Source organism: Diceros bicornis, chromosome X (genome assembly GCF_020826845.1).
Source record: "Diceros bicornis minor isolate mBicDic1 chromosome X, mDicBic1.mat.cur, whole genome shotgun sequence".
Taxonomy (NCBI): Eukaryota; Metazoa; Chordata; class Mammalia; order Perissodactyla; family Rhinocerotidae; genus Diceros; species Diceros bicornis.
This window is the reverse complement of record NC_080781.1, coordinates 138,029,351-138,054,851: the sequence shown is the minus strand read 5'-3', so window position 1 is coordinate 138,054,851 and position 25,501 is coordinate 138,029,351. Positions and strand designations below refer to the sequence as shown.

At 58.1% G+C, this 25,501-nt stretch overlaps 1 protein-coding gene across 6 annotated transcripts; it reads left to right on the top strand.

Annotated features, from left to right (window-relative positions):
- The first annotated feature begins 6 nt into the window (after window positions 1-6).
- HCFC1 (host cell factor C1) lies at window positions 7-25,501 on the top strand. Of its 6 annotated transcripts, none has more exons than XM_058534985.1 (26): window positions 7-1,135; window positions 7,392-7,540; window positions 7,811-7,971; window positions 8,601-8,809; window positions 9,757-9,841; window positions 10,343-10,449; window positions 11,610-11,789; window positions 11,868-12,227; window positions 12,514-12,674; window positions 13,274-13,471; window positions 13,836-13,976; window positions 14,203-14,307; window positions 14,567-14,786; window positions 15,106-15,248; window positions 15,396-15,534; window positions 15,760-15,980; window positions 16,683-18,195; window positions 18,473-18,636; window positions 19,161-19,737; window positions 20,195-20,518; window positions 20,697-20,815; window positions 20,906-21,043; window positions 21,450-21,635; window positions 22,294-22,594; window positions 23,193-23,256; window positions 23,450-25,501. In XM_058534985.1, the coding sequence occupies exons 1-26, from the start codon at window positions 943-945 to the stop codon at window positions 23,487-23,489; spliced, it is 6,198 nt and encodes a 2,065-aa protein (XP_058390968.1). In that variant the 5' UTR covers window positions 7-942; the 3' UTR covers window positions 23,490-25,501. The 6 variants fall into 6 exon arrangements, with proteins under 6 accessions (XP_058390968.1, XP_058390970.1, XP_058390969.1 ...); XM_058534987.1 differs by having other exon boundaries at window positions 13,836-14,060; window positions 19,293-19,737; window positions 20,198-20,518; XM_058534986.1 differs by having other exon boundaries at window positions 13,836-14,060; window positions 19,293-19,737.

Below are 25,501 nucleotides of genomic sequence, written 5' to 3'. Positions count from 1 at the left end.
GCCCTGCCGTTACCGCTCCTCCTGCCGTACAGTTGCTACTTAGGGGCCTAACTCTGGCTCTTTGGAGCGGCTCCTGTGGGAAGGAGTCATAAGGAGCGAAGCCAGGATCGGACGCTGCCTTGCGTTTGGTTTGCAGTGGAAGAACTGATCCAGGAGGAAGAGAATAGGGGGGAAGGGGGAGCTAGTCTCAAGATGGCGGCTCCCAGGGCGGCAGGCGCAGCCTGAGCAGCAGAGGCGGACTAAGGGGAGAGGTTCGAGACCTCACGAGCTGTACGGCGCGAGCCTCCGAGCAGCCTCGGAGAATTGGAGCTCGTTCCACTGGCCTCCGGCGCGCCTCTCTTCCTTACGAGTGTCGAAGCTGTCTCGGGAGCGGCGGCTGCACTAAGCGCTGGGCGGGGAAGCGGGACGGTCTCAAGATGGCGGCTCCCACAATTGTGGTCTGAGCGCCGGCGGGGCTGGGACAACCGCCGCGCTTGTGGCTCCTTTCCACCCGCCCCGGAAGCCGGCCAGTGCAGGGGACTTGGGGGGTGTGGGAACCGGGCCGGGGCTCCGCCATTTCCGGCGGGGGAGGGCTACGACTGAGGAAGGGAGGAGAGAGAGGCGGCTCAAGATGGCGGCTCCCAGGGCCTCCCGCCCGAGCTTGTAAGCCGGAGCGCCCGGGCAAGTAGTCAGGGCGGCGGGACTCGGCGGCCTGTAGCTTCTCAGGCCTAGGCGCTCGACAGCTTCGGGAGGCTCTTGAGGACACGGGGCGAGCGAAAAGAAGGGGAAGAGCCAAAGGGAAGGAGGATAGTTAAGATGGCGGCCTCCATGGAGCCGTCCACCGCTGTGTGAGGAACCGCTTCTCCGTGAGAGCTGCCTTAGACGAAAGGGGGTGTGTGCGAGAGGAATTGGGGGCTCCCTTCCCGCTTGGTGACTTTTTCCACCGCGCCCTTTCCCGGAACTATGGCTTCGGCCGTCTCGCCCGCCAACTCGCCAGCAGTGCTCCTGCAGCCCCGCTGGAAGCGAGTGGTGGGCTGGTCGGGTCCAGTGCCCCGGCCCCGCCACGGCCACCGCGCCGTGGCTATCAAGGAGCTCATCGTGGTGTTCGGCGGCGGCAACGAGGGGATAGTGGACGAACTGCACGTGTACAACACGGGTGAGTGCAAAGCCCGCTGGGTCCTCGGATCTTTCCCTCCCTCCATCTCCTCCCTCTCCCTCCTCTTCTTTTCCTTCCTCTTTCCCTCCCTCCCTTTCCCTCCTCCCTCTCTGCTCTCGTCCCGCTCTCTCCTCTCTCCCTCCTCTCTCACCTCCCTTCTCTTCCCCTCCCGCCCTCTCTCCCCGCACCGATCTGCTTTCTGCTCCCCTCCACGACCCTTTGCTCTGCCTGGCTTCTCTGCTTTTCCCTGTTTTTTCCCCCCTTCTTATACCCGTTGACTCTCCTGTGTTTGAGGGTTGCTTTTTATTATTGGAGTGGAACCCTCTAGTCCGGCTGGTGAGGGTGCGGGGGCGTCGCCAACAGTGGTGACTTCAGACACACACCGTTAGCCCGCCGGGCGGGCGGATGCGTCCCTTTGGCGCAGGCGGAGTCCCTCTCCCTCTCTCCCTCCTCCCTTTTCCTGCGCCTGCTCCGCTCTTCCTCATCTCTAGTGCTCCTTCGGGGGAAATGACAACTTCGAGATTACCGATTAGTTCTCTGTCTCCAGAAAAGGGGCAGAGTTGAGCAGCCTGTTCCCGATCTCTGGGGAGTTGTGTGCCGCAGTGGGTAACCGTCTCCCAGCTTGTGCGGGAGCCTTGGGGATGCAAAGCGTTGCTGCCTCCCTCTTTCGGCATTTACTTCTGCAGTTTTTCTCTTCGTATTTGCCCTCCGTGTAGGAGATGAATTCCGGTGGCCCCACATCTGGCCAGGTGCTCCCTGATTCCTCTTCCGGGGAGGTTGAGGAGGTTGCCCTGCCCGATTTCATGCTTCCCCCAACCCCGAGGCCTCTTTGGTTGCAAAGAGCGGGACTCGATGGTAGACTGAAGGCTGTGGTGTGCCTCTGTCTCTGGACATGGCGGCTCCGCTGGCTTGCCTTCTGCCTCTTGCTGGGTGTCCGTGCTAGGTCTTTAGGGCTTGGCCGCATCCTCCCGCCCCTTCTCACCCATGGTGGCCACTTGGCGTGGTTTGCACAACTAGCACCTCGTTGGTCCCAAGCTGCCTGTTGAATGGACGCTGGCCCACTGCCCCTCACCTTGCTCAGAAGGAGGGCTTAGGCGTGCTCACTGAGAACGTGGGCCTGTGTGCCTTCTGTTCTGGGTGAGAACCTGAGGCTTGGCTGTGGAAAAGCCCCCCATCCCCAGTGGTCTTTTAGGAAGCTCCCCTCTGCAGCAGGGAGATGTCCCTGTTTGAGTTGGCAGTGGCCAGGTGCCCTCTTTGAGCTCTTTCCCCCTTGCTGTCACATGTAGCAAACGCCTTTTGCTTTGGGTCCATCCTTTCCCAGAGTGCTGGCAGTACCGGGTTCTTGAGTCTGGGCACCTCCTCCCAGCTTTGAGGTTGCTTTGGGGCCAGCAGCTGGCGCCCGAGGGAGAAGTTGGTTGGAGTGGCAAGGGTTGGAGCTGGGCTCTTGGTGGGGCCCTCCCCGCCCCCACCCCCACCCCAGACAGAGAGTGCAGTTTTCTCTGCACATTGTAGGTTGTTGCCCTACCAAGTTGACTTTCGAAGGCTGGTGGGTTGCTGGTGACCATTTGCATTCCGAGTCTCAGCACCTGTTGCCTCCAGCGAGGCTGGACTGGTTGGTGGTGCTCTGTGCCAGCTCAGACAGCTGCGGTGGCAGCAGTTAGCCCAGTAAGGTAAGGCTGAGGGGCAAGGCTGTTTTTAGAGAGGCCGTTGCCCTGAGCAGGACCTCTTAAATTCCCTGGACCAACTTTATTCTTGTAAGGCCTGGAGCAGGCTCCTTGGAAGGGAAACACAATTTTAGAAAGTAGGGCAGGGGCCTAATTACCATCAGCTCCAAAGTCCGCTGCTTCCTCGGTAGCTAGTTTATTAAAATGAATTGACGACTTTGGCGATAATTCATTCTGCATCTGCAAGGATGTGTTGCGTAGTAGACAGTAGCCAGCCTTCTCGAGGGCTGCAGCCTGGCTGCCTCCAGAGTAGCAGCTTGGAAACTGTCCTGTTCAACTCCTTCATGACTTCTCACGAGAGTGACTAGCAGACCTGACTCCCTGTTCCTCAGCCAGTGTGTATGCAGTGTTTGATGGAGCATTTGGTGTCCGCTCCCCTCGCCGTGATTGTAGCTGTGAGGTTCTGGTGTTCTCTGGAGAGACCGGGCTTGGTGTCGCCCCTCTCCCACCAGCGGTGGCATAGATTCCTGTCACCCTTGGCTGCCCTCCTGCTTACCTTTGCTTTGTCTTAAGTGAGGTCAGAGCATATGGTCTTTATGCCTCTTCTCTTGCACTTTTTCTTCTGCAGGATAAGTGCTCAGAGACTCGCCCTTGGGGGACAGAGCTGATGTGGAAGCACTGCCTGTTGCTAAGATAAAAGGCTTCAGGGGGCGTGTGCATGCTTCGCTCTTTTGGTTAGCTCGGTGATCTGGGGGTGACAAGGGGCTGGGAGTGGCAGGTGTGCACTTGAAGGGGGGCGGGTGTGTCCTTCCTCTTTGGCGGCGGTCACCACAGTGGCTGCAGGACACTTGACTGGCCTTTGGGAGGTTTTAGGGTAGCTACTGTCCTTGACCGGGGAATTTTATTTAACCATAGCAAAGCTGATTACCCAGATGCCTGGAGCAAAAGGATTCTGAGTGCTGGCAGGGTGGGGGTGCGCCCTGGCGAGGAGAGGGTGTGGCTGGTCACCCAAGGCTGGTCTGCCTCAGTGGTTCTTTAGTGTCTCTCAGCTGTTACAGCTGGAAGGAGCCTTGGAAAATATCTAGTGGAGCTTCCTTGTTTTTGCACGTGAGGAAGCTGGGGTCTGAGAGGGGAAGTGATGGGTCCAGGGTCACCCCACCACCTGGTGGTGGAGTTGGGCGGGAGTACAGACCTTCACAGAGACTGTTGGACTGTCTCTTCCTTCAGTTAGCAGGTGCAGGCCACCACCTTTGAAGCTCCTCCCTGTTTCTCTGTTCCTGCAGCTAATTGGTCACTAAGTTGAGCTTGTCTCAAATCTGTTCCCCTTCCATTTGGGGCCCTTCTCTGCTCTCACTCAGCTCTCCCGCTCACTTCCTGATTGGCCCTGCGTTTCGTTTGTTGGGAAATCCTGTTCACCCTTCAAGACGCAGCTCCAGTGTCACCTCTTTTGAGAAGCCCACTCCCCATAATCGCCCTGCTCTGTGCTCCCCGGGCTCGGGCTCAGGGCAGAGCTCTTGCTGTCGTGGGAGGAGGGCACAGAGATTGGGAGTTTGAGGACTAGTGCTAGCTCTTCTGTGCCTCCTGGCCCCCAGCACCGCATATACCACACAGGAAATGCTCCAGCGGGACAGCGAACAAAAAGGCAGCTGGTGGGGCCTGACCGGCTCCCACTGCAGGGATATGGATGGGTCTCTAGGTGGTGACGTGTAGAGGGTTACGGGATGGCAGCAACGACAGGTTGCTCGGACCCTGTCCTACCCCTTCCCAGGCCCCTCAGGAGGACACGTTGGCAAAGCGTAGAAAGGGGTGTGGGGAGCTGATAAAACACCAGAAGCTAGGGTTTCGGTCTTGCTGAGGAGGGAGGAGGTGGGTTGTGGTTCTGGTCATCCCACGAAGGGTCCCGTGTGCAGGCAGCTTCCTTTCCTCAAACCCTCCTCCCAGCTGAGAGCATTGACAAGCCTGGGCATATTGAGAATGAGGGACCCATAGGTTGGGTTACATGACACCCTGCTAGATGAACTAGAGATAATTTGATTAAGGGGCAGTGGAGAGCAGCTGTTGTATTTAAGAGCCGGTCGTTTGTGCCATCTCAGGGGCAGAACTGGGACTGTGTGTGAAATGAAGAGAGTCAGACTGCGGCTTCATACTAGAAACTGTACTGCTCGACGGGCTGCTCTTGACGGGGTGCAGAGAGCCCCTGCCCTGCCTGGAGTGTTCTAGAATGAGATCAGCCTCTCTTGGGTACCATAGAATGAGTTGGTGATCATGAGCTCTTAGGACATCACAAGTCATCTGTAGCCTGGCTCAGTGATCAAAGTGTGATGGGAAAGCTGTGGGCTGCTTCCACTTGCCGTGTAGCTTTGTCCCAGCCCTGACCGATGGTCCCTAATGCCCCGTAACTGTGTGCAGCAGCCTTGAGGATGCTCAGCTGAGGTAGGGCGGCCGATGGCTCCCTGTACATGGGGCCCTTAGGTGGGCACCTAGCGATCACTTTAAGTTGGTAACAAGGTTCTTGTCTCTCTGTGTCTGTTTTGCTCTGTGACCCCAGGTAAGTTGCTTGTCCTCCTGGGCTCCATTTCTTTATCAGTTGAGGGAGGTTGGCCGAGGCAATCAGAAGTTTCTTTCAGCTTTTACCCTGGTAATTTGGATGAACCTTCTTCCAGGGCTCACGGGAGGCCGTCTCTCCCCATCTTGCAGGGGTGACTTGCCTCTGCATGGAAAGCTGCTGCTTCTCTTGGTTTGTGTTTGCACTAGGGATGAGAAGGAGGCGGAGGACTGGGATCTGGGTGTGCATGTGTGCGTGCGTGTGGCCGGCAGTACAGCTTTGCCCCTCTAGTAGGAAAATGGCAGAGGAGGGGAGGGGAGAGTCAGTGCCAGGCCTCCTGGAGGCCCAGTGACTCCGCTAAACTGCAGAGTTTCAAACCAATCTGGGGAGTGGGGAGTGAGGGGGGCGCTCTTACCTCAGGAAAGGCTGTGAGGTGGTGCAGTTGTGCTTGTAGATGAGAGCAGGCCTTTTGGCCTAGGTGCATGTTGGGCCTTGGGGGTGGCAACACAGGACTTGGGTCACCTGGCATGCGGGGGTCGGGGCCAGTATCCATGACCAAGTGCGTGCTTGTGCAGAAAGTCAGGCCGAGAAGCAGTGAGTAGCTGGGGCCTCCTAAGGCCCTCCCCTCCCCGTGAGGGTATCCTGACACCTGGTCAGGCCCCAGGGCGTGCTCTGTTCACACCCAGGTCCCTTCCCCGCCTGCCGGCTCCTCAGTCCCAACCTGCTTGCTCACATTTGACAAAAAACCCATTTAGGGGCCTGGAATCCAATTTGCATCTGGCCTCTAGTTTTGAAGATTTTGGAGGGAGTGTGGTGTATCCTTTAGGGAATAGCCCTTCAAATAATGTGTAATGGAAGGGACCCCTCAAAAGAGGAGGATGAGGGTCCGGCCTGGTGCTTAGTGGTTAAGTCTGTGTGCTCCGCTTCGGCGGCCCGGGATTCACAGGTTCGGATCCCAGGTGTGGACCTACATATTGCTCATCAAGCCATGCTGTGGCAGGCATCCCACATATAACGTAGAGGAAGGTGGGCGTGGATGTTAGCCCAGGGCCAATCTTCCTCAGCAAGAAAAAAAAAAGGAGGATTGGCAACGAATGTTAGCTCAGGGCTAATCTTCCTCACCAAAAAAAAGGGGGGGGGGAGTTGCCCCATGCCTTTTCTGGGAAGTCCTGGCATGGTGGGTATGGGGGGAGTTGAACTCGAGGACGTGGGAGCCTGAAACGGGCATGAGTTGTGATTCTAGCTGGAGGCCAGGCCAGCAGGACCTGCCTGGCTTCTAATTCACCCTCTTCTTTGGTGGCCTCCCCACCCCACCCCCAGCTAGAGGTGATGGGCTTTGGGGAAGCTTCTGTGGCCGGCAGAGGCTGTGAGGCTGCCACAGAAGCTCATGCTACTGCTGCCATCTCTGGCTTTCGAGAATGTTCTGGAGCAGAGAGGTGATGTAGACCATCACATAGGAGACAAAAGCAGAGATGGATTCTTGCCCCAGTGGCTCTCCTCAGCCAGCAGGCCAGGCTGCCTTGACTGGCCTCCCTCGCCTGCTCACCACCTGCCACTAGCACCTGCAGGAAGGGAGGGCACCAGCCCACACCAGTTGCTCTTTTGGCCACTTAAAGATGCAGCCGTGGGTCCCCAAGAGAAGGAGCACAGATCACCGAGAGGGTATTTTGGGTGTTAGAAGTTTCTTTCCAATGACCCACTGAGTAGTAGGGGAAGGAAGTCGGTGGCCACATTCCCAGAAGCTGGTGAATTATCTTGGTCAGTGATTTCCTGCTTGTGACGATCTTGATGAGAAGCAGGGTGATCACAGGCTGCTTTGAGGTGGCCTCTGAGGTCAAGGGCTTTGGAAGATGGCTTGGGTAGAGGGCTGGCACTTTGATGCTAAAGGAGAGAGACCGACAGCCTTGGGAAGAAAGTCGCTGTCTTGCTCCCTTCTTTGTCAGACCATGTTTTAAAGGCTGGTGGATTTGGAGAGTAAGAGAAGTGGGGGCTCTGGTTCTTGGAAGCTCCTGAGGTGTTCTGACTTCCATTTCCCTTTGTTCTCCAGCGACCAACCAGTGGTTCATTCCGGCCGTGAGAGGGGACATCCCCCCTGGGTGTGCAGCCTATGGCTTCGTGTGTGATGGGACACGCCTGCTGGTGTTTGGTGGGATGGTGGAGTATGGGAAATACAGCAACGACCTCTATGAGCTCCAGGTAATGGCCCCTGGTGTGCTCCTTATGGTAGCGGCTTGGTGGGGGGGTGAGGCAAGAGGGAGGAGGTGGACGGGGCTGCTTAAGAGACTGCCCAGGCCACCCTGAACACGCCAGCCTCAGGAGAGGGTAGGCCCCACCCCGCCCAGGACCTTCTCGCTCCAGTCAGGCACCTGCCTCCGCCTGACCAGCTCCTCCCTACACGACAAATGGCCCAGGCCCCGACGGCGGCCAGCTCATCCCCAATTCAATCACCAAGTCTTCCTTTTGCAGGCAAGCCGGTGGGAGTGGAAGAGACTCAAAGCAAAGACGCCCAAAAATGGGCCCCCTCCATGTCCTCGGCTTGGGCACAGCTTTTCCCTTGTGGGCAACAAATGCTACCTGTTTGGGGGTCTGGCCAATGATAGCGAGGACCCCAAGAACAACATTCCCAGGTGAGACTTTGTTCTTTTCTTGTGAAATCCCACAAGCTTGGGTGTGCTTGCCCACGTGCCAGCCAACCCCACTGTGCCAAGTCCCTTTCCTTTGTGAACCAAGAGAGTGGCAGTAGGTGCCCTCTAAGGAGCTTTCCAGCTCTGAGGTCTCTAACCCTGAGGAGGCCTCATGGGAGGAGGGCGGGGCCAGGAGGTAGAAACCCACCTTGCCTTGGGCTGATGCCTGCTCCTCAGAGCAAGTTTAGAGCCAATGTTTTCCTTCTCAGCCTCCGCTGCCTGCAGGTTTAATGATGGGTGTTTTCCAAGGCCAGCGGACAAGGGGCCTTTCTAAAATCTGGAGGAGGTAGTCCTGAGCCATCACCCCCTTTTCCCCTGGGAGGCCCTTGTTTAATGCCCAGTTTCGTGTGCAAGGCAGCCCAGCATGCCCCATCCCACTACTCCTCTTGGACTCACGTTCATCCTCGGGAGTTTATGGCAGCTCCTTCTTGGGGGCAAGGGTAAAAGAACTTGGAGTCCATGCAGCCTTAGCCCCGTTTGTCTCCCAGGGAGTCCACTGTTCACCCGTAGATGCTGGTGAGGCCTCTGGTGCATGCGCTCGGGGCTTGCCATAAGTGACCTTTCTTCTCTAGGTACCTGAATGACTTATACATCCTGGAATTGCGGCCAGGATCCGGAGTGGTAGCCTGGGACATCCCCATCACTTACGGCGTCCTGCCCCCACCTCGGGAGTCACATACTGCTGTGGTCTACACTGAGAAAGACAACAAGAAGTCCAAGCTGGTGATCTACGGAGGGATGAGTGGCTGCAGGCTGGGGGATCTCTGGACCTTGGATATCGGTAAGATGCGTGTGTGGCTGCTCCAGTAGGCTCAGAGCAAAGCTAGTCTGCTGGGCAGTCAGCATGGGATGCTGAGGCGGGGCTCATGGGGATAGGGAGCATCCCGCTTAGCTCCTTTCTCTTGTCACGGTGGGGTGGGGGCAGGACCCTGTTTGGGGCTGTTATCTTTCCCCTGAGCTTGTGGCATTGCTTTTAAGAAAGAGCAAGGCTTAGTTGGCTGAGTTGGTCTGCTAGCTTATAAGAGAATAAGGGGAAAGGTAAAGGCCTTTCTAGAATGGAATTGTCTGGATTCGGTAGCAGTGGTCCCTGTCAACTCATCAGTGATCCAACTGTCCCAGGAGTAGTGTACCTTGGTCTGTCACAGTCAAGCGGGATCAAGAGACCGTAAGACCTTCCGGGGGCTACTTGGGCTGATAACTAGGTGGAGTGTCAGGAGTGGTTGACAGAACTTCAGGTGTTTGACCTGAAGAAGGCTGAAGGGAGAAGATGGCTGATGACACATCTCTGGAGGGTTAGCCTGTTCTGTAGATCAGTGTCAGCACTCAGAAGAAAAGTTTATCCTGAGTGGAATTCCCAGCAGCACGGTGCTTCCCAACCCGCAGTCTGTAGAGGGTGGAGGTGGTGTGGGGGCGAGCAGGATGGAGAGCAGCGCATCTTCAGGATTTGCTCACCACTCCTGCCCCCATTCCAAGAGCAGTGCTGGCTCCTGGCAGGTGGTCAATAAATATCCGAAGAAGCGCTCTTGCCAGGATGGTGAACACAGCTTGGGAGAGGCTGGAACCTGGTGATCACAGGGCTTGCCATGGGCTGCAGGGAGGCCAGGCATGAAATGCTTGCACTGGGTTGGCGCCTGCCTTCCAGAGCCTTCCCCACGTCTGGGGAACATTGTCTGGGTCACAGGGCATGTGTCTGAACCAGTGTGTGTAACCATCCCTTCTCCATCACAGAGACTCTGACTTGGAATAAGCCTAGTCTCAGTGGGGTGGCACCACTTCCTCGAAGTCTCCACTCGGCCACAACTATAGGAAACAAGTGAGTAGCTGGCCATCACTTTTCTCTTCCTTGCTTGCCCCTGCCCCCACTTGGCTCTCAGTTTTGTTCTACAATTCCAAGAAGGCCTCTTTCTGGCGGGGCTGGCATTTAGCAGCCCCATCTTTCCACTATAATCCTGGGGGACTGAGAGAAGGCAGACTCAGGGTAGAGGGGCGCAGAGTGTTCTAGACCCTCTACACGAGCAGCTGGGTGTTTTTGTCAATGCCAAGGTCCCAAAGTGAATATAAAAACAGTGGGGACTGAGGTGAGATTTAGATGAGCTAAACATTGTGGTTCCACATGGTGGAGGTGATACAGTTCTTGTGAGGGCTGAGCCACCAAGTAGGAGAGGGCCTCGTCAAGAGCCTCATACGTCCTGGGGGACTTTCCTGGGGAGAGCTGGATTACCAAGCTTGTTTAGAACTTTCTGGATGGAAGAGGTGGCCTCTAGCTTGGCATCTCCTCTACAATCCTCTCCTACTCTTCCCTCCCTCGTCCCAGAATGTACGTGTTTGGTGGCTGGGTGCCTCTCGTCATGGATGACGTCAAAGTGGCCACACACGAGAAGGAGTGGAAGTGTACCAACACACTGGCTTGTCTCAACCTCGGTATGGCCTCCTCGGGCTCGGAGTGGCCTGTGGAGGGCTGCGGGAGGCTGGCCCTCCTCAGCCCCGAGAGCTGTGTGGGGTGTGCAGGGAGCGAAGCTTCTTCTGAGGCCCGTGCCTCTCAAATCCACCAGAAGTAGCCGCTGGTCAGAGCGCTCTGAGGGACGCTCCTCCTTTTCATTTTCTGAATGGGCTCTTCCTACACACAGTCCGACAGGCGAAAGCACAAACGCATACCGGTGCAGAGCCTCCCTCCGCCTCCCACTCTGCTCCTCAGGCAGCTACCTCGCTGGCTTCTCCTCTGCTCTGCAGGGGCTTTTCTAGATAGACAAGCCTTGCCTATAGGTTCCTTTAAAAACAAACAAAACGGCAGCCTGCTCTAGGCGGCGCCGCGCCTGGCCTTTTCCGTTTACTCTGTCTTGGAGACCGTCCATCCCTGCGCTGCGAGCGGCCTCATTCTTTTGAATTGCTATCGTGCTGTCGAAACTTGCACAGACCCTGCTCCGTGAGTATCCTTGCATTGCTCTCACCCATGTGCAAGTGTGTTTGAAAGGTAAAAACCTAGAGGTAGAATTGCCGTCAAAGGGATGTTGCCAAGCTGCCCCACACGGAGGCTGTACCCACGTAGACGCCTCCAGGGGTGCCAGCACGGCCCCCAGCCAAGCATTTGCTCTTCACCAAGCCCGATAGGTGATTGAGTCTCCCGTGGGCCAGCCCCTGCCCCCAGCTCACCTTGAGCCCTGGCTACAGTGGGCATGAAAACCAAACTGCCAGGCCCCTCAGGGGTTAAGTTTGCATTTCTCTTATTTTGAGTGAGGGTATGTATTTTTTCTTCAATCCTTCTGTCACCTTTCCATAATTTACATTCCTCTTTGCCCGTCTCGCTCTATAGGCTCTTGTGTTGCTTGATGTGCAACAAGTGAAGCCTTTGGCTATGCGTTTCAAAGAGTTTTCCCAGTTTCTAGTTCATGGTTTATAGTTTTAATTTGTATGGTCTTTTTGCCATACAGAGTTGTTTTTTATCTTTTCCTTTTTTTAATTTAGTAATCTTTGATGACTTCCTGGTTTCAATTCCCCATCCCTGACAGCAAAAGGCCAAAGGGCCACTGGGGATTGTGGGTTCCTCTGCCTCCCTGCTGACCTCCACGTCCCACCCTCCGCAGATACCATGGCCTGGGAGACCATCTTGATGGACACGCTGGAGGACAATATTCCCCGGGCCCGAGCCGGCCACTGTGCTGTAGCGATCAACACCCGCCTGTACATTTGGAGTGGGCGCGATGGCTACCGAAAGGCCTGGAACAACCAGGTCTGCTGCAAGGACCTCTGGTACCTGGAAACAGGTAAGGTCGCCACAGTGCAGCCCTGCCAACCCCTGAAGCTTCTGCCTCCTCCGTTCTCACCAGCTTGTGCTCTTACAGAAAAGCCACCGCCCCCGGCCCGGGTACAACTGGTGCGAGCCAACACCAACTCCCTGGAGGTGAGCTGGGGGGCAGTGGCAACAGCCGACAGTTACCTTCTGCAGCTCCAGAAATATGACATTCCTGCCACGGCTGCTACTGCCACCTCCCCCACACCCAATCCAGTCCCATCTGTGCCTACCAACCCTCCCAAGAGCCCTGCCCCAGCAGCAGCCGCACCTGCCGTGCAGCCGCTGACCCAAGTAGGCATCACGCTCCTGCCCCAGGCTGCCGCCGCACCCCCAACCACCACCACCATCCAGGTCCTGCCGACAGTGCCTGGCAGCTCGATTTCCGTGCCCACCGCAGCCAGGACTCAAGGTGAGCCGGGGGCTGGGCATTTGAGGGCAGGGGCTGGCCCCCCCGGGAGCTCGTGTGTCTGAGTGAGGGCTGCTGAACAGACAGCACCCCTGAAGAGGCAGCCAGGAGCGAAGGCTTATTCCTGGGGGTGGGGAGGGCTCCGTCCCGCCTGTGAAGACTGTCACTGAGAGTGCCTGGAAGGGCCAGACGTGAAGCACAAGCAGGTCACAGAAGCAGTTCATGTCTGCATGCTGAGTGCAACAGAGGGGCTGGGGCTCTGCTGATGGTCGCCCTCTTGTCCCACCAGGTGTCCCTGCTGTTCTCAAAGTGACCGGTCCTCAGGCTACAACAGGAACCCCACTAGTCACCATGCGACCTGCTGGCCAGGCTGGGAAAGCCCCTGTCACCGTGACCTCCCTTCCTGCAGGCGTGCGAATGGTCGTGCCGACACAGAGCACCCAGGGGACGGTGAGGAGCTGTCCCTGGACTGGGCTGGGTGGGGCGGGGCAGGACAGCTCGGTGATTGATGGTGCCCTGATCAGGTTTGAATTCCACCCAGCTCTAGCACCATTCATCCTGGGCCTTTCTCGACTGTAACGCACTAATCAGGCGATCTGTCATTACTAAGTTAATAAGAATTAACTAATAAGTTAACACCTCCAAAGGACCTCCCTGCCATCTGATCCCAAGAGCGTTTCAAATGTGAACTTTCTAGTCCTGAAGGCTGAGGAGAGAATCTAGCCAGCTAGGATTTGACCCAGGCCCATGAGGAGAGAGCTGTATCTGACTCCATGGTCTTTAGAAAAGATCCACAGCTGCTGGCAAACTTCTGCCGCTGGGTTGCTGCGCCTGGTCGGTGGTAGGAGTCCAGGTTGGAGCCAGTAGAGCAGGGCCCGGCAGTCTGAAAAGATGCGAGATGCTGCTGTGAGGAGTGCTGGGCAGGAAGGAGGCTCCCCGGAGCAAGGCTGAGCCTCATGGCAGATTCTGGTGAAGTTCACAGAGCAGGGAGCTAGGCGGCCTCACTCTCGATGCTGCCTGCGGGCTCACGCTCCCTGTGCCCACTGCAGGTGATCGGCAGCAGCCCACAGATGAGCGGGATGGCTGCATTGGCAGCCGCAGCAGCCGCCACCCAAAAGATTCCTCCTTCTTCGGCGCCCACAGTGCTGAGTGTCCCAGCGGGCACCACCATTGTCAAAACCGTGGCCGTGACACCTGGCACTACCACCCTCCCGGCCACTGTGAAGGTGGCCTCCTCACCAGTCATGGTGAGCATCCCTTGGGCCTGGTTCTGAGCCAGCAGCCTTGGGGTTTCTGGGCAGTGTGATCGGACAGTGGTCACTCCTTCTGGGCTTTGAACCAACCCACAAAGGCCGCTTCTCCGTAATTGGTGCTTGCAGAGGACTGTGGAATAAGCTGTCGCCCTTAGGGGTGTGACAGCCTTAGGCTAGACCTTCTGTCACTCAGTCTCTTCCCTTGCTTTGCTAAAGGAAAGGTAAACCAAACCGAGCTGTTCTTCAGTCTAGGAGGGGTAGGAGCTGGAGCTGTGGGCCAGCTGCTGGGACATTCTGGGTGGAGGCTCGGAGACTTGGTCTCTGTGCGCCACCCATCACTTGTCTCTGCCCACTCCAGGTGAGCAACCCAGCCACTCGCATGCTGAAGACTGCAGCCGCCCAGGTGGGGACGTCCGTCTCCTCTGCTGCCAACACATCTACCCGCCCCATCATCACGGTGCACAAGTCGGGGACTGTGACAGTGGCCCAGCAAGCCCAGGTGGTGACCACGGTGGTGGGTGGGGTCACCAAGACCATCACCCTGGTGAAGAGCCCCATCTCCGTCCCAGGAGGCAGTGCTCTGGTGAGGGACGGGTGCCACCCTGCTGCATGTGACAGCTGCCAGGCTGTGGTGCTGCCCTGGGCCTCTGCCAGGAGAGCCCTAGCCCAGGCTTTGCCTTTGATTGCTTTTGGGATCACTCCCTGCTGCATTCTTTCCTTTTTAGATTTCCAATCTGGGCAAAGTGATGTCGGTGGTCCAGACCAAACCAGTTCAGACTTCAGCAGTAACAGGCCAGGCATCTACGGGCCCGGTGACTCAGATCATCCAGGTGAGCTTGTGGGCCCCAGACTCTGCGACACAAGCAGGAGTGGGTGCTGGGCCACAGGTGGAACTTGCATCCCTGCCTAGAAAAGGTCCCGTGAGCATATATGGCACAGAAAGTCCACCTGCTCAGTTCGGTCACCTGCGGTTTTCAGAATATTCCCTGAGATGCTTGAGCTACCGGTGGCGAGTAGCCGGACCAGATTTTCCATCCTGGCAATGATGCCGGTTCACCTTGCCCTCTTCCGCCTGGTTTCCCCTTGCAGACCAAAGGGCCCCTGCCGGCTGGGACCATTCTGAAACTGGTGACCTCAGCAGATGGCAAGCCCACCACCATCATCACTACCACGCAGGCCAGTGGGGCCGGGACTAAGCCCACCATCCTGGGCATCAGCAGCGTGTCTCCCAGCACCACCAAGCCTGGCACAACCACCATCATCAAGACCATCCCCATGTCGGCCATTATCACGCAGGCAGGCGCCACAGGTAGGGGCCTACCCTGATGCACCAGTGAGGAAGCATGTGAGGCTAAAGCCAGAGAGGCGGTTGGAGGCTGGGCTCCAATGTGTGCTTGCTTTCTGTTCTGTTTCTCCTTCCTCTCTATCCTTTCCGTACCTTTTGTTGAAGATTTGCAGGGAGGTGGCAGAGGTGAGGCTATAATGTACTTCTTGCGTTTTAATCGAGGGGCAGCAGGGGTGACTACTTAAAAGGGGGCCCAAGGGAAATGGCCATGGGAGCTAGTGCAGAGTGGAGCTCCAGAGGTGGCAGGCCTAAAACCAAGCTGCCCCCTCTCTTTCCTGTCCAGGTGTGACCAGCAGTCCTGGCATCAAGTCCCCCATCACCATTATCACCACCAAGGTTATGACTTCAGGGACTGGAGCGCCTGCCAAAATCATCACTGCTGTCCCCAAAATTGCAACTGGCCACGGGCAGCAAGGAGTGACCCAGGTGAGGCAGGTCTGGCCCTCTCCTCACCCCAGTGTCCAGTCTAGGACCCCAGCAGGCCACACATGTCCTCCTGAGGGGCCTGGGATGGGGCATGACAGGGTCCGGCCAGCCTGTGAGTGACTGGGGCGTTTTCCTCTGGTGTTCCAGGTGGTGCTAAAGGGGGCCCCTGGACAGCCAGGTACCATCCTCCGCACTGTGCCCATGGGAGGCGTCCGTCTGGTCACCCCCGTCACTGTCTCCGCCGTCAAGCCGGCCGTTACCACACTGGTTGTGAAGGGCACCACAGGTGTGTAGCCCACAGGCTGGGCGCCAATCTGCATAGTGTTCCTGGGACTGCCTCCCTGTGGGAGGGCTCGGGGAGAATGTAGGTACTCTCTGTGGAGCTTTTTGGTCCCATTGGGTGCATTCCAGAGTTTCCAGTGCCCCCAGCCCCGCCCAGGGAGAAAAGCTTCTGAAAAGGAGGCACCAGCAACAGGCTGCATCCCACCCCTGCCTCCCTTCCTGCCTTTAGGTGTCACAACATTAGGCACAGTGACAGGCACCGTTTCCACCAGCCTCGCTGGAGCTGGGGGCCACAGCACCAGCGCCTCCCTGGCCACACCCATCACCACCTTGGGTACCATTGCCACCCTGTCAAGCCAGGTGATCAACCCCACTGCCATCACCGTATCAGCTGCACAGACCACACTGACAGCGGCCGGCGGGCTCACCACACCCACCATCACCATGCAGGTAGGGTGGCTGGGAGAGTGTGAGGGCACGTGGGTGCATGTCAGTGACACTACGGAAAGCACTTGAGCCCCAACCTGAGGGTTCTGGTCTCTGTCTTGGGGCCGTCCTGGCCAGGCTTCCTTCTGTTGCTGCAGGCAGCTGGCTCCTCTTTTACCTGATGCATGTAGAACCTGTGGGACGCTGTCCCTGTTGTTACAGAATCATGATTCTTCCTCACTGTCTAATAAATAGTCTGTTGCTTGGAGACATTATATTTTACCCACTTCCAGCTTCTGAACACTAGAGTCTTTCTCTCGTGGTATTATAGGGGACGCGCCAATTCATCTTCACGTGCATACAGCATTTCTTCTTTTCATACATCTTAAGCTGAATTCCTGAAAATGGTGAATCATCTGTTGCTGGTGTTTGTGTGGGCGAGGCCCCTGACCAAGGGCTTGCCCTAGCCAGGCCCGCCCCTGCCCTGCCCCCACAGCCCCTTTCCAGTCCCTGGGGCCCTTGAGGCCAAGCAGTACCTCTTCCCTGGTCTCCAAGCGAGTCACTGTCTTGGGGTCAGAGGGCGAGGTGGTCCTGGATTTGCTGGGGCTATTGCTTTAGGAGCCAAGTTTGTGATCCCAGCCAGGGTGGGTGACACTGTAGGGTGGTGGGAGGAACAGACAGACAGAAGTTGCGGCACTAACTCGTCCCATCTGGCATCTCCCCCAGCCTGTCTCCCAGCCTACCCAGGTGACTCTGATCACGGCACCCAGTGGGGTTGAGACCCAGCCCGTGCATGACCTCCCTGTATCCATCTTGGCCTCGCCTACTACAGAACAGCCCACAGCCACAGTTACCATCGCTGACTCAGGCCAGGGTGATGTGCAGCCTGGCACCGTGACACTGGTGTGCTCCAACCCGCCGTGCGAGACCCATGAGACAGGCACTACAAACACCGCCACCACCACCATCGTTGCTAACCTCGGGGGCCACTCTCAGCCCGCCCAGGTGCAGTTTGTCTGTGACAGACAGGAGGCAGCTGCTTCTCTCGTGACCTCGACAGTGGGGCAGCAGAATGGCAGCGTGGTTCGGGTCTGCTCGAACCCACCATGCGAGACCCACGAGACAGGCACCACCAGCACCGCCACCACCGCCACCTCCAACATGGCGGGGCAGCACGGCTGCTCGAACCCCCCCTGCGAGACCCACGAGACGGGCACCACCAGCACCGCCACCACCGCCATGTCAACCATTGGTGCCAGCCAGCAGCGAGACGCCCGGCATGCCTGTGCAGCCAGCACTGCTCCCGCTGTGGTCCGGGTCAGTGTGGCTGCTGGGGCGTCACAGGGAGCCCAGGGTTCCGTCAAGCCCTCCTGCCAAACCCGCCAGACCAGCGCAACCAGCACCACCATGACTGTGATGGCCACCAGGGCCCCGCTCCTTGGGCCAAGCCTGGCACTTGAGGCTGGCGGCCACAGCACTGCTTTTGTGCAGTTGGCCCCTGCAAGCAGCCAAGTCAGGCCCAGTGGCCCCGTCGGCAAGGACAACCCCGTAGCCTGCCTGGGTCAGCGGGTGTCTGTGGGGCACCAGCTAGAGGCACATCACACCCACACAACCAACACCCCCACCACAGCCCGCTCCACCATGGGTGCCGGGGAGCCCGGTGAGGCACAGGGGACCCTCACACCTGCGTACGAGAGCTCGTCTGGTGCCGCTGTGACTGTGACAGCACTGGAAGCGCTGCTCTGCCCCTCGGCCACCATGACCCAAGTCTGCTCCAACCCGCCGTGCGAGACCCATGAGACAGGCACCACCAACACCGCCACTACCTCGAGCGCAGGCAGTGCCCAGCGGGTCTGCTCCAACCCGCCATGTGAGACCCATGAGACAGGCACCACCCATACACCTACCACCGCCACCTCCAGCGGGGCTGCGGGCCAGCCTGAGGGTGGGCAGCAGCCGCCTACCGGCCACCCCTGTGAGACACACCAGACCACTTCCACCGGTACCACCATGTCCATCAGCGTAGGGGCCCTGCTCCCCGACACCACTCCCTCCCACAGGACCCTGGAGTCCAGCTTGGAGGTGGCAGCACCGCCCACTGCCACCCCCCAGGCCGGCGCTTCGTTGCTGGCTCCTTTCCCTACACAGAGGGTGTGCTCCAATCCCCCCTGTGAGACGCACGAGACAGGCACCACGCACACGGCCACCACTGTCACCTCCAACATGAGCTCAAACCAAGGTGAGCAAAGGTGGCTAGCCTGGCATTCCTGCTCTCCCGGAGCCCATGGCTCGAAAGATAAGGGAAGTGGTGGCTAAAAGATCTGTCTAGCCAGAGGCCAGCAGGTAGATGCCCTGGGGCTCAGTTCATCAGCAGGGGGGCAGGTCCTCCAAGTAGCTGTGTCCTGTGGCAGCAAAGCCAGGTGGAGGGAGGCCCTGGGGCTCCTGCCAACCAGCCATCTCATTAGGTCCCTCTGGGCGGAGTGCCTGTCACCCCACTCTCTGCTTTCCCCCTGCAGATCCCCCACCAGCTGCCAGTGACCAGGGAGAGGTGGAGAGTACCCAGAGTGACAGTGTGAACCTCACCAGCTCCAATGCCGTCACGACCACTGTGTCCTCCACGCTGACACGGGCTGTGACCACTGTAACGCAGTCCACGCCGGTCCCCGGCCCCTCAGTGCCGGTAAGAGCCCTGGCAGAGTCCCCTTTTGCCTCCCTGCTGCCTACTGCACCTTCGGCCCGTGTTGTTCTGGAGTTGGACGCCAGGTGTCACTCTTGTACCAGGCACGGTGCCATTCCTGGTCCCTTCTCCAGACCATAAAAGGGCAGCTTTGGTGCATGACATCGCAGGAGACAGGAATCCCCCAGTTCTCGGGGTCTCATGGGCACTTTTATTTCCCTAGTTGTTTCTCATGGCTTGTCATTTCACTGTAGCCTGTCAGAGTGACACAGCGGGAATCTGAGTGCCCCTTCGGCTAGACCAGGAGGCCTCTCTGAGGACAGGTTGAAATTGACCAGCAGGTCTTGAGAGTCTCTCCTCCTCCTGCCACCGCCACTGCTGTGCAGTGACTTGCCACCCACTCCCCATTTCACGGGGTTGCACTGACCCGTTGAGAATGAAAATCCAGGCCCACAGGGAAAGATGAAGGCTGCATGGTTCTGGCCTCTCTCTCCTCCCCTCTGACGGGGGCTTCTCTCCCTTTCTAGAAGATCTCATCAGTGACTGAGACTACCCCAGGGGCACTGACCACCGAAGTCCCCATTCCGGCCACGATAACGGTGACCATAGCCAACACAGAAACTTCTGACATGCCCTTCTCTGCTGTTGACATCCTGCAGCCCCCAGAGGAACTCCAGGCCTCGCCAGGGCCTCGCCAGCAGCTGCCGCCACGGCAACTCCTGCAGCCCGCCTCCACACCCCTGATGGGGGAGTCCGCCGAGGTCCTGTCAGCCTCCCAGACCCCTGAGCTCCAGGCCGCCGTGGATCTGAGCAGTACAGGGGACTCATCTTCAGGCCAGGAGCCTGCCAGCTCAGCCGTGGTGGCCACTGTGGTGGTCCAGCCACCCCCGCCCACACAGTCTGAAGTAGACCAGTTGTCACTCCCCCAAGAGCTGATGGCCGAGGCCCAGGCGGGCACCACCACCCTCATGGTAACAGGGCTCACCCCTGAGGAGCTGGCAGTGACTGCTGCCGCTGAAGCGGCTGCCCAGGCCGCAGCCACAGAGGAAGCCCAGGCCCTGGCCATCCAGGCAGTGCTCCAGGCTGCCCAGCAGGCTGTCATGGGTAGGTGCTAGGGGAGTGCGGCTCACCACGGTGTCTTCAGTTGAGGCCAAACAGGAGCCCTGAGGGGAAGATGGGCCCCCCAGGAGGAGCGAGGACATGGGGTTCTGGAGCCTCCCTGTTGACAGTGCTGGCTGGAGGGTTGCAGTGATAGGCAGCCCGAGGAGAGGGGACCCACTTCCTGCTGGGGTGGCACAAGTCAGACGTGAAGGGGAGGACGGGGGCATCAGCGGGCTGGGCTTGGCGCCCAGGAAGGAGGCAGGGCACCTTGGGAGAGGGCAGGCTAGAGGTGAGCCGGGAAACGGCCTGTGGGACAGGTTCTAAGGGCCTGCGTCCATTGGGACTGCCTATAGTGCTGAAGTGGGAAGACTAGCCTGGGAGGGGTGTGGCAGTGGGAAGCTGGGGACAGGCTCCCCCTGGCTGGCATTCCTCTTGAGTAGTGTTTTTCTCCACCCTGGAGCAGGCACCGGGGAACCCATGGACACATCCGAGGCGGCGGCAGCTGTGACGCAGGCAGAGCTGGGCCACCTGTCAGCTGAGGGCCAGGAGGGCCAGGCCACCACTATCCCCATCGTGCTAACGCAGCAGGAGCTGGCTGCTCTGGTGCAGCAGCAGCAGCAGCTGCAGGAGGCACAGGCCCAGCAGCAGCACCATCACCTCCCCACTGAGGCTCTGGCCCCTGCTGACAGCCTCAATGACCCAACTATCGAGAGCAACTGCCTCAGTGAGCTGGCCGGGGCCGTTCCCAGCACTGTGGCCCTGCTGCCCTCCACGGCCACCGAGAGTAAGTTCCTGTAGCACTTCCCCCAGGGGCACTCAGTTGCTTGGGGAGAAAATGTCTCTTGGTTGGGGGGCCCTCCATGCAGAGTGTGCAGGGGGGTGTGGTCTGGCCTGAGATAGGTGCTCCCACACAGAAGCCAGGTCTCCACGGTCTTGCCTGCTGATGCCTTCTTTCCTCCCAGGCCTGGCTCCTTCCAACACATTTGTGGCCCCCCAGCCAGTTGTGGTAGCCAGCCCCGCGAAGCTGCAGGCGGCGGCTACCCTCACTGAAGTGGCCAATGGCATCGAGTCCCTGGGCGTGGTGAGTCTGGTATGACGAGGATTTAGGGAGCACTGCCTCTGTGCCCCAGGGGCTGAGGGCCTGATCTCTTCTCCCCTTTCTGTCTTCCAGAAGCCAGACCTACCACCGCCACCCAGCAAAGCCCCTGTAAAGAAGGAGAACCAGTGGTTTGATGTGGGGGTCATTAAGGGCACCAATGTCATGGTGACACACTATTTCCTTCCACCAGATGATGCTGTCCCATCTGATGTAAGTGGCCCCGGGAGCTGACACTCTTGGGTGGGTGGATCCTGGCCATGAGGCAGGTACCAGGCTTTCGGGGACTTCTGAAGTACCCCAGGGGTGCCCTCCCTCTTGGGGCTGGCCCAAGGACAGCCAGGTGCAGAGCCTTCCCCACGCACTGCCTCATCCTGTGCCCCTTGAAGCAACGGAGAAGCCCAGTCTCAGTCCACCTCGCGATGTCCCCCCTTGTCGTGAAGGATCTGCCAGTGCTTCCCTCTTCCCCCTCCCTGACCCTCACATGGACCTCCATCGTCCCCAGGGTGGAAAACTGCTCTGCTGGCCCCAGAGCCGTACCCCAGAGCTGCCCTCTCGACAGTGGGCTTCATGTCACTTTCTCCTTTCTCTCTCTTGCTCTTCTGGCCTCTTTCCCCAGGATGACTCGGGCACTGTCCCAGACTATAACCAGCTAAAGAAGCAGGAGCTGCAGCCGGGCACGGCCTATAAGTTTCGTGTTGCCGGGATCAATGCCTGTGGCCGAGGGCCTTTCAGCGAGATCTCAGCCTTTAAGACGTGTCTGCCTGGTTTCCCAGGGGCCCCCTGTGCCATTAAAATCAGCAAAGTGAGTCTTGCCACGGTATGGCCCTCTGTCCCTGGCTGATCCCCTGCCCACCTGGAGCAGAGCAGGTCTTGGCTGAGTCCGTACACATGCAGTTCCCTTCTATGCTGGGCCAGGTAGGGGTGACTCAAGAGGGGCCCCAAGGTGTAGGCAGAGTCAGCCAGGTCTAGGGTGAAGCTTCTGGTCCTTGCTCTGTCACCAATTGCCAGGGTGACGAGAACAAGTTCCTTCCTGTCCCTTGGCCTCAGTCTCCCCCTCTGTAATGTGACAGCTGATGTTCAGCAAGCGTCAACTACATGCTATATTCAACATGTTCTTTTATCTAATCCTTGAAACATCCTGAGGAGGTTTGTGACCTGGTGTTAGCTGCATGTTGTGATGAGCAAACTGACGCACCAAGAGGCTAAGTGACAAGTCACACATTAGTGGGCAAAGCAAGTGTAGGCGGGCTGTTTTCCAGGTGGGGCCAGAACACGCCATCTCTTCGGAGCTCCTTTAACTCTGCTGTGAAATAGCCCCGTCAGGAGGAGGGGTAAAGTATGAGCAGTCAGTTCTGGAAGATGCAAAGTGTTCTAGCTTCTCTGTTCCTGGACAGGCAGGGTGGGATAAAGTCACAAAGGCCAAAGACAGCATGGGTTGACCTTTGCTCCTTGGGTTCTAGAGTCCAGATGGTGCTCACCTCACCTGGGAGCCGCCGTCTGTGACCTCGGGCAAGATCATTGAGTACTCGGTGTACCTGGCCATCCAGAGCTCGCAGGCCGGTGGTGAGCCCAAGAGCTCGACCCCAGCCCAGCTTGCCTTTATGCGGGTGTACTGCGGGCCCAGCCCCTCCTGCCTCGTGCAGTCCTCCAGCCTCTCCAACGCCCACATCGACTACACCACCAAGCCTGCCATCATCTTCCGCATTGCTGCCCGCAACGAGAAGGGCTACGGCCCAGCCACCCAAGTGAGGTGGTTGCAAGGTAGGTGTCGTTCCTACCTTGGGGCTCCTTGGGCCGCCTCTGGGTGGGGGCTGAAGAGTGGAAGCACCTGGCAAGTATCGGGTGGGGCACAAACTGGACTTTGGAGCTTTGGAACCCGGGGGGGACGTGATGGCCAGGGTGCTATTGGAGGTGTTTTGCAGAGGGTACGTCACCTCATCTGGGGTTGCAGGGAAAGCCTTCCAGAGGTATTTGAGGTGAGATGGGTAGGGAGAAGGGCAAGAATGTGAAGTAGGCACAGGGCAAGGCCAGAGCCCAGTGGGCAAGGTGCAGTGTGAGGAACAGAGGCTGCCCTGGCAGGTTTTGTGCCAGCTTCCATGAGGCTGACCAGGGAGGACAGTGAGGGCCTCTAACCTGAGTTCAGGGTGACCCTGGGGGGCGGCCCACAGGTGGCCAGGGCCATGAGGAGTGCACCCATGGAAGGGGCTGTCACACTCAGGAGGTCGGTCGGCTGGTTGTGCTGCAGGGAGTGGGGGGCACGTATCTCCTCTGCTGTTGCTCTTGGCCTGTGTGCTGCTGTGTGACTGGAGTCCTGCTGCCCACCTTGCCGCACTGCTCACCGCTCCCTCTTTCCTTTCAGAAACCAGTAAAGACAGCTCTGGCACCAAGCCGGCCAGCAAGCGGCCCATGTCCTCTCCAGAAATGTAAGCAGGAAGCCCCTTTCAGAAACCTTCTGAGGCTGGGGGAGGGCAGTTTCAGGGAGGAAGGAGCAGTGGCAATAGTAAGGCTCCACTCTCCTTACGTGATCTCAGTGTGAAGCCCTACTAAGTGCCAGCCAGAGACTTGTCAGGACGCATGCTAACACGGTGTCTTTCCCTTTTTCTTCCATCTTCCAAGGAAATCTGCTCCAAAGAAATCTAAGGCAGACGGTCAGTGAGAGGCAGCTGGCCCACACCTGGATGCTTCTCCAGACCCCCTTCTGCTTCAGGAACACCACCCGCCAGGGCCTGCCCGTCCCACCCACTCGGCGCTCACACTTCACCCTCACGAGCCACTGGCTGCCATTCATTCTCTCTCCCTGTCTGTTTTTAAATTAATCTCAAGAAAGCACATTTTACCATTGCTGTTGGGAGGAAGTAGAAGTCAGATCTGGAAGAGCAGTGAGCAAGTGAGAGCAATGCGCCTCCCTCCTCTCCCCCACCCAGCACCTTCCCCTGGGAGCTGAGCAAGCCCAGAGAATTCAGAGGTCCTCGAGGGAGAGAACTAGAAACTCAGAAGGAAGAAGGATGGAATGCACGCCCCTCCAAAGCCTGCTCGCCTCTTGCTGTTCATCACCCTCTGCTTGAGGGGACAGCCAAGGGCTGGGGGGCGCAGGCATGGAAGCCAAGGAAAGGCGCCACCCCCCAACCCCTCTCCGCCTCTGCTGCAAGAGGCTTTGTGGGCCCCCTCCCCTGAGCTGGGTGTCTGGCTGGCTGTATTGTATTTTGTTACCTTTGCATTTCGCACCACCTAACGGCCCCCTTCAGCTTATCCAACCCTGTCTCTGCCCAGCAATCCTACGAGAAGCTTACATGATCTCTCAGAGGCCTTCATACTCCCACCTCTTCTCTCCTTCCCTCTTCTTTCCCATTTTAAACAAGAGAAGAAAGAAAGAAAAAGAAAGGGGGAGAGAAGGAGCCCGGTGGTGGCCTGAGCAGTGTTCTGTGAAAACCTCCCGATTCCCAGTGGGGCCTAGAGGTCCGTGCCCCCCCCCCCCCACAAGCCCGGCCTCAGCCCCCGGCTCGGGGTAGGGGCCACTTCACCAACTGCTGCATTTGTTGTATTGTTTTCAGTTGAAATTGATGAAGTTAACATTTTTATTGTAATTTTAGCCTTAGTGTGTGGGGTTTTGTCCCTTTTTTGTTGTTAGCTGTGTACAGAATGTGTATCTTTTTTTTTTTTTTTTTTTTAACTTTTTTCCCTTGGCTAAGCCTTGGCAGGGATCTTTCTGGAGGAAAAGCTGGGGGCAGCTGGGCCAGGAGAGGCGGGGACTCTCCCCTGCGGGCCTGGTGCTTGCTGCCCAGCCCGATTTCCTCTTGCTGGCCTCTGCCCTCTGGGACAAAGGAGGATGAGCGGTCAGACCTCACTCCCATGGGTGACTACTCCACACCTATAGGACCGAGCTTGAGAGTCTGCTGGAACCTGCAGTCAGTCAGGTTTCTGAGGACAACTGAGGGGGGGGGGCGGCAGCTGTATCCCATTCTCCTGGTCCTGGCTTCACTGTGCTGTCCGCCACCTCCCAGGCCCCCTCCTGGGCATAACTGGCTTAGAGTATCTGACACCCTCCACTGCTGCTTCCTGTGGCCACCCCCCTCCAGGCAAAGTTGTAAGGAAAGGTGGGTGGGGAGGTACTCAGCCTCAAGCAGCCTGGGAGGGAGCCACTAAGAGCACCAGCCACCAGGTCTATGAATTTGCAGCACTGTTCCTAGGCTGGGCGCATCCTCCTAGGGCCAGACTTGGGCTTGGGGCTCTGCTTGGAGTGGCCCATGAGACAGCTTTCTGCCCCACACCACACCCCAGCTTTAGGCAACCAGCAGGGCTGCAAGCAGGTCACAGAAGGATTTAAAAGGAGCAGCCAGTCTTTTCAGCCCCCACCCCCCGCCCTGGAACCACAGCTGTGGCCTGGGGTCTCTGCAGCCCCCCACCACCAGTCCGTGGCCCCTGGGCCCCCTGGTTTGTTGTATTCTAGTAGATTTCGCTGTGGAAAACGTCCCGTTTAGTCACCTTGGAGCCCATTCACCTGGTCCCATTGTTGCCCCCAGTCCCTTCCCCCAAGCACCCTTTGATTTCTCGTTTCTGAGAACAGTACACCCATCATCTATTGTAGAGTAACCCCCGTGACTCAATATTACCATAGTGCGATGTCGTTTTGTGCTATTTTGAACAATTAAAAGACTTTTTTTGAAATAA

What these genes read in the sequence shown, in the direction of transcription:
- HCFC1 (XM_058534982.1), top strand. Translation starts at nt 943, where the DNA reads ATGGCTTCGGCCGTCTCGCCCGCCAACTCGCCAGCAGTGCTCCTGCAG. An exon ending in CACAGAGCACCCAGGGGACG is followed by an intron (nt 12,675 to 13,273) that starts GTGAGGAGCTGT and finishes TGCCCACTGCAG; the next exon opens with GTGATCGGCAGCAGCCCACA. An exon ending in TGGCCTCCTCACCAGTCATG is followed by an intron (nt 13,472 to 13,835) that starts GTGAGCATCCCT and finishes TGCCCACTCCAG; the next exon opens with GTGAGCAACCCAGCCACTCG.